This window comes from Capra hircus, chromosome 15, assembly GCF_001704415.2.
Source record: "Capra hircus breed San Clemente chromosome 15, ASM170441v1, whole genome shotgun sequence".
NCBI lineage: Eukaryota > Metazoa > Chordata > Mammalia > Artiodactyla > Bovidae > Capra > Capra hircus.
This window is the reverse complement of record NC_030822.1, coordinates 29,737,210-29,755,956: the sequence shown is the minus strand read 5'-3', so window position 1 is coordinate 29,755,956 and position 18,747 is coordinate 29,737,210. Positions and strand designations below refer to the sequence as shown.

General features: G+C 39.9%; 1 protein-coding gene across 1 annotated transcript in view; it reads left to right on the top strand.

The window, feature by feature from the left end:
* Positions 5,610–18,747, top strand: part of MRPL48 (mitochondrial ribosomal protein L48) — a 52,500-nt gene continuing 39,362 nt past the window's right edge. The window contains exons 1-3 of the mRNA XM_005689960.3: positions 5,610–6,012; positions 15,500–15,552; positions 16,578–16,615. Of these exons, the coding sequence (XP_005690017.1) occupies positions 5,992–6,012; positions 15,500–15,552; positions 16,578–16,615 (112 nt within the window). The 5' untranslated portion in view covers positions 5,610–5,991. The remainder of the gene's footprint in view (positions 6,013–15,499; positions 15,553–16,577; positions 16,616–18,747) is intronic.

Here is an 18,747-nt window from a genome sequence, read left to right as displayed (position 1 = left end):
AGAAGAGAAGCTAAAGGCAAAGGAGAAATGGAAAGATAAACCCGTTTGAAAGCAGAGTTCCAAAGAATAGCAAGGAGAGATAACAAAGCCTTCTTCAGTGATCAATGCAAAGAAATAGAGGAAAACAATGGAATGGGAAAGACTAGAGATCTCCTCAAAAAAAAACAGATACCAAGGACACATTTCATGCAAAGATGGGCACAATAAAGGGCAGTATGGACCTAAGAGAAGCAGAAGATATTAAGAAGAGGTGGCAAAAATACACAAAAGAACTGTACAAAAAAATCTTCATGACCCAGATAATCACGATGGTGTGATCACTCACCTAGAGCCAGACATCCCGGAATGAGAAGTTAAGTGGGCCTTAGGAAGCATCACTATGAACAAAGCTAGTGGAGGTGATGGAATTCCAGTTGAGCTATTTCAAATTCTGAAAGATGATGCTATGAAAGTGCTGCACTCAATATGCCAGCAAGTTTGGAAAACTCAGCAGTGGCCACAGGACTGGAAAAGGTCAGTTTTCATTCCAATCCCAAAGAAAGGCAATGCCAAAGAAGGTTCAAACTACCACACAGTTGTATTCATTTCACACACTCATGAAGTAATGCCCAAAATTCTCCAAGCCAAGCTTCAACAGTACGTGAACCGTCAAGTTCCAGATGTTCAAGCTGGATTTAGAAAAGGCAGAGGAACCAGAGATCAAATTGCCAACATCTGTTAGATCATCAAAAAAGCAAGAGAGTTCCAAAAAATATCTACTTCTGCTTTATTGACTATGCCAAAGCCTTTGACTGTGTGGATCACAGCAAACTGTAGAAAATTCTCCAAGAGATGGGACTACCAGACCCCTTGACCTGCCTCCGGAAAAATATGTATGCAGGTCAAGAAGCAACAGTTAGAACTGGACATGAAAAAACAGACTGGTTCCAAATTGGGAAAGGAGTAGTCAAGGCTGTATATTGTCATCCTGCTTATTTAACTTATATGCAGAGTACATCATGCGAAATGCTGGGCTGGAGGAAGCACCAGCGGGAATCAAGATTGTCAGGAGAAAATATCAATAACCTCAGATACACAGATGACACCACCCTTATGGCAGAAAGCGAAGAAGAACTAAAGAGCCTCTTGATGAAAGTGAAAGTGGAGAGTGAAAAAGCTGGCTTAAAACTCAACATTCAGAAAACGAAGATCATGTCATCTGGTCCCATCACTCCATGGCAAATAGATGGAGAAACAACGGAAACAGTGAAAGACTTTATTTTTAGGGGCTCCAAAATCACTGCAGATGGTGACTGCAGCCATGAAATTAAAAGACACTTGCTCCTTGGAAGAAAAGCTATGATCAACCTAGATAGCATATTAAAAAGCAGAGACATTACTTTGCCAACAAAGGTCCTTCTAGTCAAAGCTATGGTTTTTCCAGTAGTCATGTATGGATGTGAGAGTTGGACTATAAAGAAAGCTGACTGCTGAAGAATTGATGCTTTTGAACTGTGGTGTTGGAAAAGACTCTTGAGGGTCCCTTGGACTGCAAGAAGACCCAACCAGTCCATCTTAAAGGAAATCAGTCCTGTATATTCATTGGAAGGACTGATGCTGAAGCTGAAACTCCAATACTTTGGCCCCATGATGCTAAGAACCTGCTCATTTGAAAAGACTCTGATGCTGGGAAAGATTGAAGGTGGGAGGAGAAGGGGATAACAGTTGGATGGCATCAGCGACTCAATGGGCATGAGTTTGAGTAAACTCCGGGAATTGGTAATGGACAGGGAGGCTTGGCGTGCTGCAGTCCATGTGGTCTCAGAGTCGGATGGGACCAAGTGACTGAACTGAATTGAGACCTGATCCTATAGACTACTCCAGGGAGCTACTAGCCATATGTTGCTATTTACATTTTAATTAAAATTAAATTAAAATCCAACTCCTGCTGCTGCTGCTAAGTCACTTCAGTCGTGTCCGACTCTGTGAGACTCCATAGACGGCAGCCCACCAGGCTCCCCCATTCCTGGGATCCTCCAGGCAAGAACACTGGAGTGGGTTGCCATTTCCTTCTCCAATGCATGAAAGTGAAAAGTGAAGTCTCTCAGTCGTGTCCTACTCTTAGCGACCCCATGTACTGCAGCCCACCAGGCTCCTCCATCCATGGCATTTTCCAGGTTGCACTAATCACATTTGAAGGGCTTAATTGCCACAAGTGTTTGGTAGTTACCGTTTTGGACAGAGCAGATATAGTACACGAATATATTTGCAGGAAGTTCTGTTGGATAACACTGCTATAGGAAGTGTGTGGGAAGTATAAAATGTCCTTGGGCAGAGGATTGATATGGTCATATTTTGTTTAAAAACATCACTCTGATGGCAACACTGAGTGGTTTGGAGGAGAGGGAAAGGGGGATTTTAAGAGGGAAGCAATCACAGGACTCCCCCAGCTGAGACTGCCCTTTTGGAAACCTGCAGTTGCAGTTCTATGGAGTAGAAGGAGTCCAGGTGATGAAATCAGCCAGCCCATCACTCATAGTGTGACTTATGCTAATTAGGTAACTTCTTCATACCTCTGTTCCTCATCTATGTCATGGGTATAATGATGCCCAGCTTCTCAGGGTTATTGGGAGAATCAAATAAACATACCTGAAGAGATCTGACCTTATACAAACTAAGAACTTGAAGTGTTTTGTTCCCTATTTGAAAGCTCATTTCTGGGGTTCCCTGGTGTTCCAGTGGTTAAGAATCCGCCTTGTAATGTAAGGAATGCTGGTTTGATTCCTGGTCAGGGAAGATCCCACATGCTGCTGAGCAACTACCTACAATAGCCCTTTGTAATAGGATAAGGTACCTTGGCAGGGTTTCTGAGAACAAAGCAAACTCTGACTTATGGAACACCCATTCATATTTACCAGTTTTTACATCTTTTACTTGCTAAGAACAAGACGAATAATAACAAAAACAGAAGCAAAGTAATAATAACAGCAACAATAAAAATGACTGCATATTGGTTATTTCACTTGATGTTGACTTTGTGACCATGCACTCCCTTCATATAGAAGGTTTATGTGTACATCTCTGTAAGTGGAATTCCTCATTGCTTTATAATTGTCTGTTTACAACTTGGCCTCCCTACTAATCTCTATGTTGTTGTTGAGTTGCGAAGTCTCGTCTGACACTTTTGCAACCCCATAGACTGTAGCCTGCCAGGCTTCTCTGTCCATAGAATTTTCAAGGCAAGAATACTGGAGTGGGTTGCCATTTCCTTCTCCAGGGGATCTTCCTGACCCAAGGGCTGAAGCTGCCTCTCCTACTTTGGTAGGTGGGTTCTTTACCACTGAGTCACCAGGGAAGCTCACTAATCTCTACAAGCCACTTAAAAATTATAAAGTATAATGTAATGTATGTATACCTAGTGAATTGATTACTACAGTCAAGCTAGTTAATATATCACCTCCTCACATAGCTTTTTTTGTGATGAGAGCACCTGAAATACTCCTAGCACATTTCCAGGATTCAATACAGTGTTAACTATAGTCATCTTGCTGTACATTCGATCTCTAGATTTATTCATCCTACATAACCGGAAATTTGTACCCTTTGACTAACATCTCCTCATCTCTCCTCTTCATCTCCACTACCCCAAACCCTGGTAACCACCATTCTATACTCTGTTTCTACAAATTTGATTGTTCTACATTCCACATAAGTGAGATCATGGAATATTTGTCTTTCTGTGCCTGGCTTATTTCATTCAGCATAATGTCCTTCAGTTTCATCCATATCATAAATGACAGGATTTCCTTCTTTTTAAACACTGTTATAATATTCCATTATACATATACTGTTTTTACTGTTTTCTATAATGGCTATAACAATTTACGTTTCCACCAACAACGTGCAAGGATTCCCTTTTCTCAACATGCTCACCAATGCTTATTTTTTTGAAAATCTCTTTGATAATAGCCATTCACTCAGGTGTGAGGTATCTCCTTGTGGTTATAATTTGCATTTTGCTGATGATTAGTGATGTTGAGCCTCTTTTCGTATATCTATTGACCATTTGTACATCTTCTGAGAAATGTCTCTTCAGATCCTTTGTCAAATTTCAAACCAGGTTTCTTGCTATCAAGTTGCGTTCCATATATATATATATATATATACTTTAGATATTAACTCCTTATCAGATGTATTATCTGGAAACATTTTCTCCCATTCTGTAGGTTGTCTCTTCACTCTGTTGTTTTGTTTGCTGCACAGAAAACTTTTACTTTGATGCAATCCTCTATCAGCCACTTAAGGACTGAAGCTGTCTCTCCTACTTTGGCAGGTGGGTTCTTTACCACTGAGCCACCAAGGAAGCTCACTCATCTCTACAAGAGGAGGATACTCGGTCGCATCCTACTCTTTGTGACACTGTGGACTGTAGTCTTCCAGGCTCCTCTGTCCATGGAATTTTCCAGGCAAGAATACTGGAGTGGGTTGCCATTTCCTACTCTATAGCCTCTTCCCCACCCAGGTATCAAACCCGCGTCCTCTTGCACCTCCTGCATTAGCAGTCAGATTCTTTACCACTGCGCCCTCTGGGAAGCTCTCACTTGAGGGCAGGGACTGTATAATACTCATCTCTGTTTTCCCAATGTTCAAGCAGTGGATTGGCACAAAGTCATACTAAGTAAATGGTTGATGTATGTAAATAAGTAAATGAGTGTGTGCTGTGACAGTATTATCTCGTGAGAAGGTGTCTGTCAGAGGGAAAACACTTTGCATAAAGGAGACAGTTTGAAACTCAGTTCCTGCCTCGGTTGGTTGGCCCTAGACAAGCCTTTTTAACCTTTTTGCAAAATCCTTATATGTAAAATCCAGTGATAATATCTCACTAATAGGCTTGTTATAAGGAATAAATTGATGCTCTGAGCATAATGCGCTGCACACAGTGGTCACGCACTAAAAAATAGCTATTATCAATTATTATGAGGCAACTGAATGTGAGGAAGAGGGTCATTCAGCTTTTAAATAGAGGTTGGAAGTCAGATTTCCATGTCCTGTGCTAGACCCATGAATTAATCAGGCAGGATTTCAGTCCCTGCTGCGGCTTAGTTGTTCAGTCGTGTCCGACTCTCCGCAGCCCCAAGGACTGTAGCCTGCCAGGGTCCTCTGTCCATGGGATTTTCCGGGCAAGAATACTAGAATGGGTTGCCATTCCCTTCTCCAGGGGATCTTCCCCACCCAGTTATAGAACCACATCTCTTGCGCCTCCTGCAATGGCAGGCAGATTCTTTACCTCTCGTGTTACCTAGTGTGAGAAATTTCGCAATTAAACACGGGAAAGAGAAATTAACAAATAGTTAACATATAGTGAGTGAAGTGAAAGTCGATCAGTCGTGACCGACTTTTTTGAGATCTCACGGACTATACAGTCCATGGAATCCTCCAGACCAGAATCCTGGAGTGGGTAGCCGTTCCCTTCTCCAGGGGATCTTCCCAACCCAGGGATCGAACCCAGGTCTCCCGCACTGCGGGCGTATTCTTTACCAGCTGAGCCGCAAGGGAAGCCCAAGAATACTGGAGTGGGTAGCCTTTCCCTTTTCCAGCGGATCTTTCCGACCCAGGAATCGAACCGGGTTCTCCTGCATTGCAGACGGATTCTTTACCAACTGAGCTATCAGGTTTCAAGGAAACTGACAATATATAGTATGGCAGATCAACTAGCCGAATTGTCTGCAAATTATTGGGGGCAAAACAGAGATGGCAGTTATTTCTGCCTGGAGAAGTAGTAGTGAAAGTGACATTTGAGCTGTAATGAGAACGGAGACTGAGAGTATTTCTAGACCTTGAGTCTCAGAAGCTGCCGGAACCAAGGTGCTACAGGAGTTGAGTGAGTCTCGGTCGGATATTGTTGCCGGACTGGATCGAGGCCGTTCCGTCAGTGTTTTCAGACACCCTAGGGTCGCGGCTTGTTGAGCCCGTCTTCATCTGGCAAAAGTACGGGCCGCGGTGCCGCCAAGGATGAACGGAGCACTAGGAAAGGTAATGCATCCAAGCTGGGCACGGGAGAGGTGGTGAGGAGAGCGGAGCTGGGAAGGGGCGGCGGGGCTATAACGCGGCTGCCGACATCCGGGTAAGAGACTTGGGCAAGAACAAGCTCTTCCCGGCAGCACGTGCGGCGCCCTGTCAAAGGGTTGCGCTTTCTCCTCTGTTCCGGGGAGGATTTGGCTGCGGTAACCCGCGCGCCACGCCCCCGCTGTGCTACCCTCGCCGCACATTGGCTTGGAAAGAGAGATCTGCAATGGGTATCACCCGTATACGTCCAGATAGTATCTATGACCTTCAGCAGGTCATTTTATTTTTGCTTTAAGTCATCAACTTCCAGATTTTTTTCTAAGAATACCGTTTTGACTCGCTGAACAGATTGGGATGTGAGGCTACTTGGCGATAGGGAAGCGTAATAATAAAAAGAACGTTTTGACTTACAAAGCCTTAATTACGTGACTGCAGTAAAACCGTATGAACCACCATAAAGCATTCCTTTGCCCTCTTAACAGATTAAAATTGTGCTTTTTCAGTTGTATCATACTGTTTAGAATAATGACTTTGTTTTTTAGCAATTTATGTTAAAATTTTATTTGAGGAATTAATTTGGAGACTATACCTCCATGATACATATACATCAACATGATCATTGTCGCTCACGGATCTACTAGTCCTTACTTTGGGGGAGCCCCTGAATGTCTCTAGCTTTGTTTCCTTAAGATCCCAAACCTCACTTTATTCTTAACGAAATAACTCCCAGTCGTTTACTTTAGCCAGATTGTGAGAATTTGACTAGATCTGGTGAAAGGGATTATAGGAAGAAGAAAAAAAAAAAAAAACTGGAAAGTTTCTAAATGTGTTAAAGACGGTCAGATTGGTGACTCCAAGCTCCTACTCTAAAAGCTTTGAATCTGAGGAATGCTGCTGAAAGGGAGGGTTCATTGTTCTAGGTGTACTGTTTTTAGCCATTCTACCCCCATGGACAGAGGACCCTGGCGGGCTGCAGTCCATGGTGTAACAGAGAGTTGGACAGGACTGAGCGACTAAGCACAGCACACAACACACATACTCCTGAAGAACCCATGGAAATCTGTTATAGGCTATCACCTTAAGATGTAAGAGTATATAGGGCCTCTCTGAGTCCGATGCCACTCTTCCCTTCCAGATTCCTTTGTTACTGATTTCCCTATTCTATTCTGACCTGTCGCTTTTGACCGGGTAGTGTCTTCTTTATTTACCCAATACTGAATTCCTAATCTTTGATCTCCAGGAGCTTTCTCAGAATGCCCTTACTTTTTCATCAGCTCCAAATGCTCCATTTTCAAAGTGCAGCTCAGATCTCTTTTCCTTAAAACCTTTCAGACCATTCTAGCCAAAGTGCTTGTTTATTTTTTGAACTCTTAGCTGGTATTATCTTTTGGCATCTAATCATATGCAGTCTTGTATTTGTCTGTCTGAAGTGTTAGTTAATACTTTACATTTATGGGATTTGCATCAGAGCTGTGTTCTACTTCTTGCTAGCTGTGTGGCCTTAGGCAGGTAATTTGGCCTCTCTGCTTCAGTTTCTTATATGTAAAATGCAAGTGATAATGCCTATCATATGGAATTATAAAAATTATAGAAAAAATGTCAGTAAGAGTATTTTGTGTGAAGAACTATACAAATAGGAATGTTAACATTATTCTGTAGCTAATGAACTGCTTTCATTTTCATAATTTCATTTAATCTCACTGTGAGATAATCTTGGCAGGTGCAACAAATAAAGAGATGGAAACTACTGGTACAATACCTGATGCATAATAGTTCTCAAATACTTTACCAAATGCCTGTATGAATGAATGCCTTGCTTACAGGTCAATAGTCTCTTTTGTGGTAGTACTGAGATTGGAGCCTAGATTTTCTATCCTTCCTAAAACCCCACTGCCTTTCCTTTTCTGAGTATTTTACATCTCCCTAATTTGATAATAATCTTGGTTTCCTTCATCTGTGAAATGAAGAATGAGAACCTTCCTTGATCTTCCCAGCTGTCAGTCCTTCATTTCTTTGTGACCTGTGCAGCCCATTATACTGATCTCTCATTGCAATATAATAAGTAATTTGCACATCTGCTTTCCTCATTAGAAAGATTGTGGGTGGGAAATTGTATTTTCTTCATGTCTGTAGGTACCCAACCTACAATATACTTGGCCTAAAGTTGCTGATATTGTTCATCACTAAGTCAAGTTTGACTCTTTGCAGTCTCATGGACTGTAGCAGGCCAGCCTCTGTCCTCCCCTGTCTCCCGGAGTTTGCTCAGATTCATATCCACTGAGTCAGTGATCATATCTAGCCATCTTATCCTCTGCCATCCATTTTTTCTTTTGCCTTCAATCTTTCCCATCATCAGGGTCTTTTCCAACGAGTTGGCTCTTTTCATATAAATGAAATCATATAGTATGTGAGGCCAAATATTTTTTAAGAGACTTGCCAAAGATCATACAGCTAGTAACACAGAGGAGCTGATATTCAAACCCAGGTCTGTGTGAATCTCTAATTTGTGTTTCTAACTGCTATAACAACTCAGGGCAAAGACAGGCTTTGATAGTCACCATATTATACATATTCAGAAGAATGGCCAAAGGAAAAACTACAAACAAAAGCAATTTTGAAAGAACTTAGGAAAAGGTCAGTTCAAACATCACTTACTAGGTATGTGCAGCAGGTATGTTAATTCATCTTTCTGAGCTTTGGTTTCCTCACAGTAAAATGGGGGTATAAATACCTGCTTCATAGAATGGTTGCGAGGGTTAATGGAAATCATGTTTGGCATATAGCAAGTACTCAAAAAATGGCAGAACTGCTTAGGCTATTATTATTATATGAATTTTGCTGCTGTTAGTTGCTATTGTATTTTTGAGAGATAGTATGGCAGAATGGGCTTCCCTGGTGGTGCAGTGGTGAAGAATCTGCCTGCCAGTGTAGGAAACACAAGAGACATGAGTTCAGTTCCTGGGTCAGAAAGATCCCCTGGAGTAGGAAATAGCAACCTGCTCCAGTATTTTAGCCTGGAAAATCCTATAGACAGAGGAGCCTGGTGAGCTATAGTCCATGGGGTTGCAAAGAGTCAGACACCACTGAGCAGCTGAGCACGCATGTATACAAACACACACACTCACACCCCAGAATGAAAAACATGGACTTTGGAGTTAGACTTGGTTTGAATTCTTGGCATGTCTTACCAAATCTAAAACTCTGGCAACTTAAAAGCTTTTGTTTTTTCCTCGATCATTCCAGTTTAGTTCAGTCGCTCAGTTGTGTCCAACTCTTTGTGACCCCATGAGCTGCAGCACACCAGGCCTCCCTGTCCATTACCAACTCCCGGAGTTTACTCAAACTCATGTCCATCGAGTCAGTGATGCCATCCAACCAATTCATCCTCTGTCGTCCCCTTCTCCCACCTTCAATCTTTCCCAGCATCAGAGTCTTTTCAAATGAGTCAGCTCTTCACATCAGGTGGCCAAAATATTGGAGTTTCAGCTTCAGCATCAGTCTTTTCAATGAATATACAGGACTGATTTCCTTTAGGATGGACTGGTTGGATCTCCTTGCAGTCTAAGGGACTCTCAAGAGTCTTTTCCAACACCACAGTTCAAAAGCATCAATTCTTTGGCGCCCAGCCTTTTTTATAGTCCAACTCTCATATCCATACACGACTACTGGAGAAACCATAGCCTTGACTAGATGGACCTTTGTTGGCAAAGTAATGTCTCTGCTTTTGAATATGCTATCTAGGTTGGTCATAACTTTCCTTCCAAGGAGTAAGCGTCTTTTAATTTCGTGGCTGCAATCACTATCTGCAGTGATTTTAGAGCCCCCCAAAATAAAGTCTGTCCACTGTTTCCCCGTATATTTCCCATGAAGTGATGGGACCAGATGCCATGATCTTAGTTTTCTGAATGTTGAGCTTTAAAACCAACTTTTTCACTCTCCTCTTTCACTTTCAACAAGAGGCTCTTTAGTTCCTCTTCACTTTCTGCCATAAGGGTGGTGTCATCTGCATATCTCAGGTTATTGATATTTCTCCGGGCAATCTTGATTCCAGCCTGTGCTTCCTCCAGCCCAGCATTTCTCATGATGAACTCTGCATAAAAGTTAAATAAGCAGGGTGACAATATACAGCTTTGACGTACTCCTTTTCCTATTTGGAACCAGTCTGTTGTTCCATGTCCAGTTCTAACTATTGCTTCCTGACCTGCATACAGATTTCTCAAGAGGCAGGTCAGGTGGTCTGGTATTCCGATCTCTTTCAGAATTTTCCACAGTTTATTGTGATCCACACAGTCAAAGGCTTTGGCATAATCAATAAAGCAGAAGTAGATGTTTTTCTGGAACTCTATTGCTTTTTTGATGATCCAACGGATGTTGGCAGTTTGATCTCTGGTTCCTCTGCCTTTTCTAAAACCAGCTTGAACATCTGTAAGTTCATGGTTCACGTATTGTTGAAGCCTGGCTTGGAGACTTGAGCATTACTTTACTAGCGTGTGAGATGTGTGCAATTGTGCGGAAGTTTGAGCATTCTTAGGCATTGCCTTTCTTTGGCACTGGAATGAACACTGACCTTTTCCAGTCCTGTGGCCACTGCTGAGTTTTCCAAATTTGCTGGCATATTGAGTGCAGCACTTTCATAGCATCATCTTTTAGGATTTGAAATAGCTCAACTGAAATTCCATTACCTCCATTAGCTTTGTTCGCAGTGATACTTCCTAAGGCCCATTTGACTTCACATTCCAGGATGTCTAGCTTTAGGTGAGTGATCACACCATTGTGATTATCTGGGTCATGAAGATTTTTTTATATAGTTCTGTGTATTTTTGCCACCTCTTCTTAATATCTTCTGCTTCTGTTAGGTCCATACCATTTCTGTCTTTTATTGTTCCCATCCTTGCATGAAATGTTCTGTTCGTATCTCTAATTTTCTTGAAGAGATTGCTTGTCTTTCCCATTCTTATTGTTTTCCTCTATTTCTTTGCATTGATCGCTGAGGAAGGCTTTCTTATCTCTCCTTGCTATTCTTTGGAACTCTGCATTCAGATGCTTATATCTTTCCTTTTTTCCTTTGCTTTTTGCTTCTCTTCTTTTCACAGCTATTTGTAAGGCCTCCCCAGACAGCCGTTTTGCTTTTTTGCATTTCTTTTCCACGGGGATGGTCTTGATCCCTGTCTCCTGTCCAATGTCATGAACCTCTGTCCATAGTTCATCAGGCACTCTGTCTATCAGATCTAGTCCCTTAAATCTATTTCTCACTACCACTTTGTAATCATAAGGGATTTGATTTAGGTCATACCTGAATGGCCTAGTGGTTTTCCCTACTTTCTTCAGTTTAAGTCTGAATTTGGTGATACGGAGTTCATGATCTGAACCACAGTCAGCTCCCAGCCTTGTTTTTGCTGACCTTATAGGGCCTTTCCATCTTTGGCTGCAAAGAATATAATCAATCTGATTTTGGTGTTGACCATCTGGTGATGTCCATGTGTAGAGTGTTCTCTTGACCTGTGCGTTCTGTTGGCCAAACTCCATTAGCCTTTCCCCTGCTTCATTCTGTACTCCAAGGCCAAATTTGCCTGTTACTCCAGGTGTTTCTTGACTTCCTATTTTTGCATTCTCGTCCCCTATAATGAAAAGGACATCATTATATTAATTATATTTTTCCTCTATAAAAAGAGGCAATTATTTCCATTCCTGTATTAGAGGATTGATGAAAAACTGAGCAAAGTGCTTAGAACAAAGGTTACTCTGTAAGTGATAGTAACAATGCTATTTTAAGTAATATTTGTTAGTATGCAGATATATTCTGTTAATACTCATAGAAGAGCTCTCAGGTGTTTGCCTCATGGGACCCTTACCCACTACTGTCACCACCCACCCCAGGACTCTGGTGTCTGAAGCTGCTCGCACACTATAGCTTTTGCCCCATGACTGGTTCTTAAGTCACTGTGTAGTCCTTTCCCAGTTCCTGACTCCCAAGCTTATGGGACAAGTGTTTTTGTAACCTGCTGGGGCATTTATGTCCTCATTCATTCATTCACTAGAGTCACTGGCCTCCTCTTCCGTTTGCTCCAGAGCTGGAGCTGCTCTTCCTTTGCTGTCTGGGGAGAGAGAATATTTATGGATACAGTCCCAGAATAGATTACTTTTGTCCTGGTAAATAATGCTGAGCATTGTAGGGAAGAGGAAGCACATTTCCCAGAGCTGAAAGGAAGAGTTCATGCCATAATTTGGTTGTCTGCCAGACAGTTGTCCACCCTTAAAAAGGGTTGGCTTTTAGATAATTAAATTCATAGCAGTTATAGAGACTCAGAAATCTGAACATTTAAAGTGAGGAAAGATCAGTCTTACCTAGCTTTCTTCCCATCCAGTACCTCTTCTGTATGAAGTGACCCATTTAAGAGTACTTTCTGTTCACTCTGATTTCTGTTCTGTTTGTTGTGGTTGATAGATCTTGGCCCTGGAGGGACCTTAGAGTCATTGGCTCTAACTCCAGAGAGGGGAAAATTACTGACCAAGGTATGGTGGCCAGTGGTAGGGGAGCCAACTGGAGCCCCTGTGACTGCTCTTTTTTGCTGGCCAACATTAGGTTAAGAATATTGTACACATGTTTACAGAGTCTTTTAGTATCTGGTTTATTTATAGTTTTTAGGATTGTCTATATACTTTGTCCTTCCTTCTGTCTATTCATATCCCAATCTTCATGACCTCACATTCTCCGGGAGACCTTTCCTAAATTTGAACATTTCCCTCCTGATTTCCTAAGCACTAACACCTTCATTTATGGGAGAGAGGGTGTAGAATAGGGGAAAATTACAGGCTTTGGAGTCAGAAACCTAATATCCTATGCTAGTTCTGATAGTAGCTGTCTGACTTTGTTACAATTAAAGTTACTTAATCATACTTAATCTCAGTTTCCCCAACTGTAAAATGGGATAATAATACTTATCTGGTAGTGAAATTATGATTTAGACACATAGTAGGTGCTCAACAAAATAGATGTGGGTAGTAATCAATGGTAGCAATGATTAGCAGTCATTCACTCCTTCCTAATCATTTATTTATTTATTAAAGCAACAGTGTGCCTGAGAAGAAGATGACATGACTCTTGCCTTTGAGGATCTCTTGTTTTAGCATAGTGGTTTGTGGGGGATATTAAGAGTTTCAGTGAATCTCTTGAAGTAGTATGTAACCTTTTTTTCCTCCCTCACTTTATTTGGTTCTACATCTTGCATTTTTTTCCCTGCATTTTAAAAAATTGAAGTATAGTAGGTTTATAGTATGTTTCAGGTGTATAGCAAAGTGACTCAGTTATAGACGTATATTAATATATACATATTCTTTTTCAGATTCTTTTCCATTATAGGTTATTAGAAGATTTTGAATGTAATTCTCTGTGCTCAGTGTGCAGCCTTTTGTATATTTGTGTCTATATATGTCTGGGGAGAAGGTTCATGACTTTGGGCAGATTCTCAGCAATATCTGTAACATCTCCAAAGCTAGAGAACTCCTTGCCATTAACACCTGGATTTCCTGCTAGAGGCATCAGTTGTTTGTGCCACCTATTTTGACTTAATCATATGATGCTGTGGTATTACTTAGCTGTTTAATACAAATGTATGTTCATATCTCCAGCCATTCAAACTCCTATAAAATGGGGGTTGTGCTTACATTTTTAAAAAGCCTTTATTGAGATATGTCATATACCATACAATTTGCCCATTTAAAGTGTATGATTCAATCACTTTAAATATATTCAGGATTGTGTAACCGTCACTACTAGCAATTTTAGAACGTTTTTATCACCCCAGAAAGAAGTCCCAAAGATGTCCCATATCCCTTAATTGTCATCCCCAGCTTCCCAGGCAACCACTAGTCTTTCTTTTTTCTATAGATTTGCTATTCTGGATATTTCATATAAATGGAGTCATACAATGCTGGCCCTTTGTGACTGTCTTCTTTTATTAGCATAATGGTTCCAAGGTCATTCATATTGTTACATTTTGTTCTTCTAATCCCTTTCATAGTGCCACAATAGTTGGCACCTATTAGGCTTTTAAAAAATAAACTTTATGGGAGGGGGGTTCATGTTTGGGAACCCATGTACACCCATGGTGGATTCATGTCAATGTATGCCAAAACCAATACAGTATTGTAAAGTAAAATAAAGTAAAAATTAAAATTAAAATACATAAATAAATACAATTTAAAAAAATAAAAAATAAACTTTAGAGGACTTTGCTGGTGGTCCAGTGGTTAGGATTCTGTGCTTCCACTGCAGGGGGCAGGGGTTTGATCCCTGGTGGGGAAACTAAGATCCCACGTGCCATGCCTCACAGCCAAAAAAGCAAAATAAAACTTTAGAATAGTTTTAGAATTACAGAAAAGTTGCAAAGACAATACTGTATATACTCCATATCCGATTTTCCCTATTATATTTGTATGGTATACTTTTTATAATTAATGAACTGATATTGATATATTATTATCAAGTCCATGTTTCACTAATTTTTCTTTCATTTAAAAAAAAATCTAGGGTCCTTTTTCCGTTCTAGGATCCTACCTAGTATATTACATTTAGTCATGTCTGCTTAGACTCTTCTTGTCTATGACAGTTTCTCAGACTTTCGTTTGTTTCTGAAGGGTTTTACACATAATGGACTTAACACATACATGTTGAAGGAATTGAAACTGTTATCATAGTGGACAGGAGTTTCTCTTTATGTTATGGAACCTTAAGGCCATTTATTGCTTACTATCTAGTTACTTTATAAAAAGACCTCCTCTATGTTAAGGGCTACCTTAGTAAAGCTGTACCAGTGATCTTTTGAGTGAGTGCCAGCAGGGCAGAGTGAGATAGAAATAACTGGGTTATTAGGGGTAAGATTGGGAAGGGAGGCTGCCACTGCAACTACCTCCTTTCATTATAATTATTTTGTTCATGTTGGTATAGTTGTTATTATTGTTGTTATTATTAAAAGAGACAGTATTCTGTAATAGAGACATAGTCTTTGGAGTAAAGCAGTCGTTTTAGCCACTTGTTAGCTGTAATTTCCTGGAATATAACTTTTGTGGGCCTTAGTTGCTTCACTTGTGGAATTGCCTTGCAGTGTTTTGAGAATTAGAATTCAAAGTCCCTTGCATGGTGCCTGTGCTTGACATATGCATAATGGTTGTTGATATTAGAAAATATAAATCAAATTAGAAAGGGGAAATAGGGTGAATTAAAAAAAGCAGCGTTTCTGTTTTTCCAGCGTTTTCTGTGGTGGGTGAAATAGGAAAGAACATGGCCTTGATTTGCCTGCATGTTTAGTATTAACTGTAGAGAAGCTTCTTTGCTAGACAAGAGACTTGGGTTTTGTTTTGGTTTGTGTGCTGTGGGTTTCTAGCCTCTTGGTGAAGAGGTACTTGGAGGTCTGTGAATGCTTATGGTTGGTCTAATGTGGCTGTTTTGCTATAGGTGCTGTGTCTGAAGAATGACACCATTTTTAAGCAAGCCTTTTCCCTCTTGAGGTAAGGATATTAATAACAGTAATTAAATATAGCTAATATTTGCATCCCACTAGAATGTTCACACAGCATTCTTCTTTCATCCTCTCCCCTTACATGTTTCTTAAGCATCTCAAGCATTAACTCCCCTGCTATCTCACTCCTTCCCCATTCTCGGTAAATGACAACTCCAATTATCTAGTTGCACAGGACAGAATCTTTGGAGTCATGCTTGATACTGTTGTTTCTCTTACTCTGTATCTAATTCCTGGACAAATCCCATCAGCCTTACTTTTGAAATATGTTCTAATAACACAAGGCTATTGTAAGAACCACTTTACTGGTAGTTTCTCTTGTCTCAGTTTCACTTCTTCCCATTCATTCCTCACCAGAGTTAACTTTCCAAAACAAACCTGATCACATCACTTTTGTGATTAAACTCTACCAGGAGCTTCCCACTGCCTTCGCAGAGCAAAGACCAAACTCCTCGCCGCAGGTTATGAGGTCTTCATAACCTGGTGTAACCTGGTCCCTGGTTGCCTCTTTTGCCCTGCCCCCTTCCCTGCTGCCGAAATGCCACTCACACCGACCTGCTTGCTGTTTCCCAGATATACTGCTCTCATATCTCTGCCTAGAATGCTTTTTCTGTAAGGCTAAACAATTGAGAATAGTTCTTTGTTTTTAAAAACTCAGCTCCAGTAGTTTCATCCCCTGGTAGAAATCATCACACTTTCCTATGTATTCCACTAAATCTTGTATGTGTTTTTGCTCTGTACCAGGACTATATTGTAGCTCATATCTGTTTACACATCTCTCTTCCAACTAGACCATAGATAGAGATATTTTACTTACTTTTGCATCTTCAGGACCTAACACATTGTCTGCCCCATAGTAAGTACTTAATAATATTTATGGAAAGAAGAGAAGGATAGAATAAGGAAAAGTGTAGTATTGACATATCTATAATGAGGAGCATACAAGTTTTGGTAGCTGTGCAAATAAAATGTGCATATCTAACTGTACTGAACATGCTTTCTCCCTCTTTTTAGGTTCAGAACTTCAGGAGAGAATCCCATCTGTTCTGCAGGTAAGCAATTATTTCCTGATGTGGTCTAGTTGATTTAAGTGGCCCTCTAGCACTAGTATAATTTTGTCTGAAAAGTTGCCAAATATATCTTCGGGAAGATTGGCTGGGACCAAGTCCTACCCCTCGCATCGAATTGATCAGTGGGCAGGAACATAAATTGTGGGTTAAGAGCAAGAGTTCTGTAGTAGGTTTAGATTCCAGCTCTCACACATACTGTTCTGTGACCTTTAACTACCTCTCTATGACTTGGTCTTCTCACTTTAAAAAATGAGGGGAATTTATAGTACAAACTACAGTGAATTATTTGAAGATTCAGTGAGGTGAAACATATAAAGTTCTCAAAAATGTTAATTATTGTTATTATTATTATTGCTACTATTCCAGACCTGTCTTTCATGTCCATTATCTACCAGGCTAAGGCTTTTTCTACATGATTTTATCCAAAATAAATCCATTCAATCTGGTTAACTCAATGAATTTCAATGTTTCAATCCTATTACTTGCCATTTTTACTTTATTATGTGACAGATTTCAAAGCAGCCATTAGATAATGACATCTGTTATATGACTAAAGAGTATCAGAAACAGGGAATTCCCTGGTGGTCCAGCGGTTAGGAATCTTCACTTCGACTGTAGGGAGCATGGTTTTGACACCTAGTTGGGGAACTTTATTAGATCCTACAAGCCACATGGTGTGGCCAAAAAAAGAGTATCAGAAATAAAAGAATGGGAGTAAGGAATGGAACTAACATTTACTGAGTGCTTATTACGTGCCATGCATGACCTAAGTTTTACATCTGTTAATTATTTTGGACAATGGCAGCAATGTGTAGAGAATCACCACTTCCACCAGACCTAAAGCCCAACCTCTCAAAATATGTGCTTCTTTTTATTTATTCATTCTCTCAACAGATATTTATTGGACTAGGCTGCGTTTTAGGTGCTGGGGGTACAAAATTAAGATGATATGGTCCTTGCCATTAGAAAACTTAAAGTGTTGTAAGAAATATTTTTTTCTTATTTTCTTATTTTTTCCAAGAATAATATAATGAACACTTCTAGAGCCATCACTTAAATTCAACTGTTGTTAACATTTTGTCAGGTTCAGCTTTCTTGATCAGATGTTGATGTTTTACTCCTAATACTTAAGCATGCATTTCTAGAAACAAGGATATTCTTACCATTCTATTAGAGAACCACAATAGCATTATCTCCTTGAAGAAAATTAATAATAATGCCTCAGTGTCATCTAATACTCTATCTACTTCCTTGGGTGTCCCCCAAAAGTCTTTTATGAGATTGTTTATAACCAAGAGCCCAAAGAAGGGTCATGCTTTGCATTTTGCTATAATGTCACCTTTAATATAGAACAGTTCTTTCATTATTTTATTTCAGCTGCAGATGCTTTTTGATTAGGCTAGACTGTTTGACTTATAGAATGTCCTTGCTTTTTAATTTGTCTGATTATTTTCTTGTGGTATTTTATGACATGTTCTTCTGTCCCCTTCCTGCAAACTGGAAGTTAGATCTAAAATTCTCACTAGATTTAAATTAAATAGTTTTAGCAAGAAAACTTAATAATTGATGCTCTGAATTTTATATTACATCCTATCAGGAAGGAAAAAAGAGCTAAGAAAATCTGATCATAAAAGTGAAAAGCATGCATTTTAGAGAATATGGAAAATAAATACTACACACACACACACGAAGAAACTGAAGGAAATGAAGAAAATAAAAATCACTTGTAATCCTAGCCTATCCTCCAGAAATTATTGCTTAACATAGGTATATCTTTCCTAGCCTAGGTATATCTTTTTCTAGCCTTTTCTCTTTCTGTCTCTATCTCTGTGTGTATATATGTATTTTTTTGTCTTGCAGTAATGGGAACAAATTATATATAATGCTTCATAATCTGCTTTTTTCCTCCACTTAATCTATGGTGAATATGTTTCCACTATAATAAATAAATATTCTACATACTTGTTTTGAATATACTGCCTTAAATGAAACAATTTGTAGGGTAAGAATCTGAGTCTGGTGTTTGAATATGTTAAGTTGGAGTGCTTATTAGGAAAATATGCTAAGTAGTCCACTGGAGACACTGATCTTGAGCTCAAAATATAGGTCTGCAT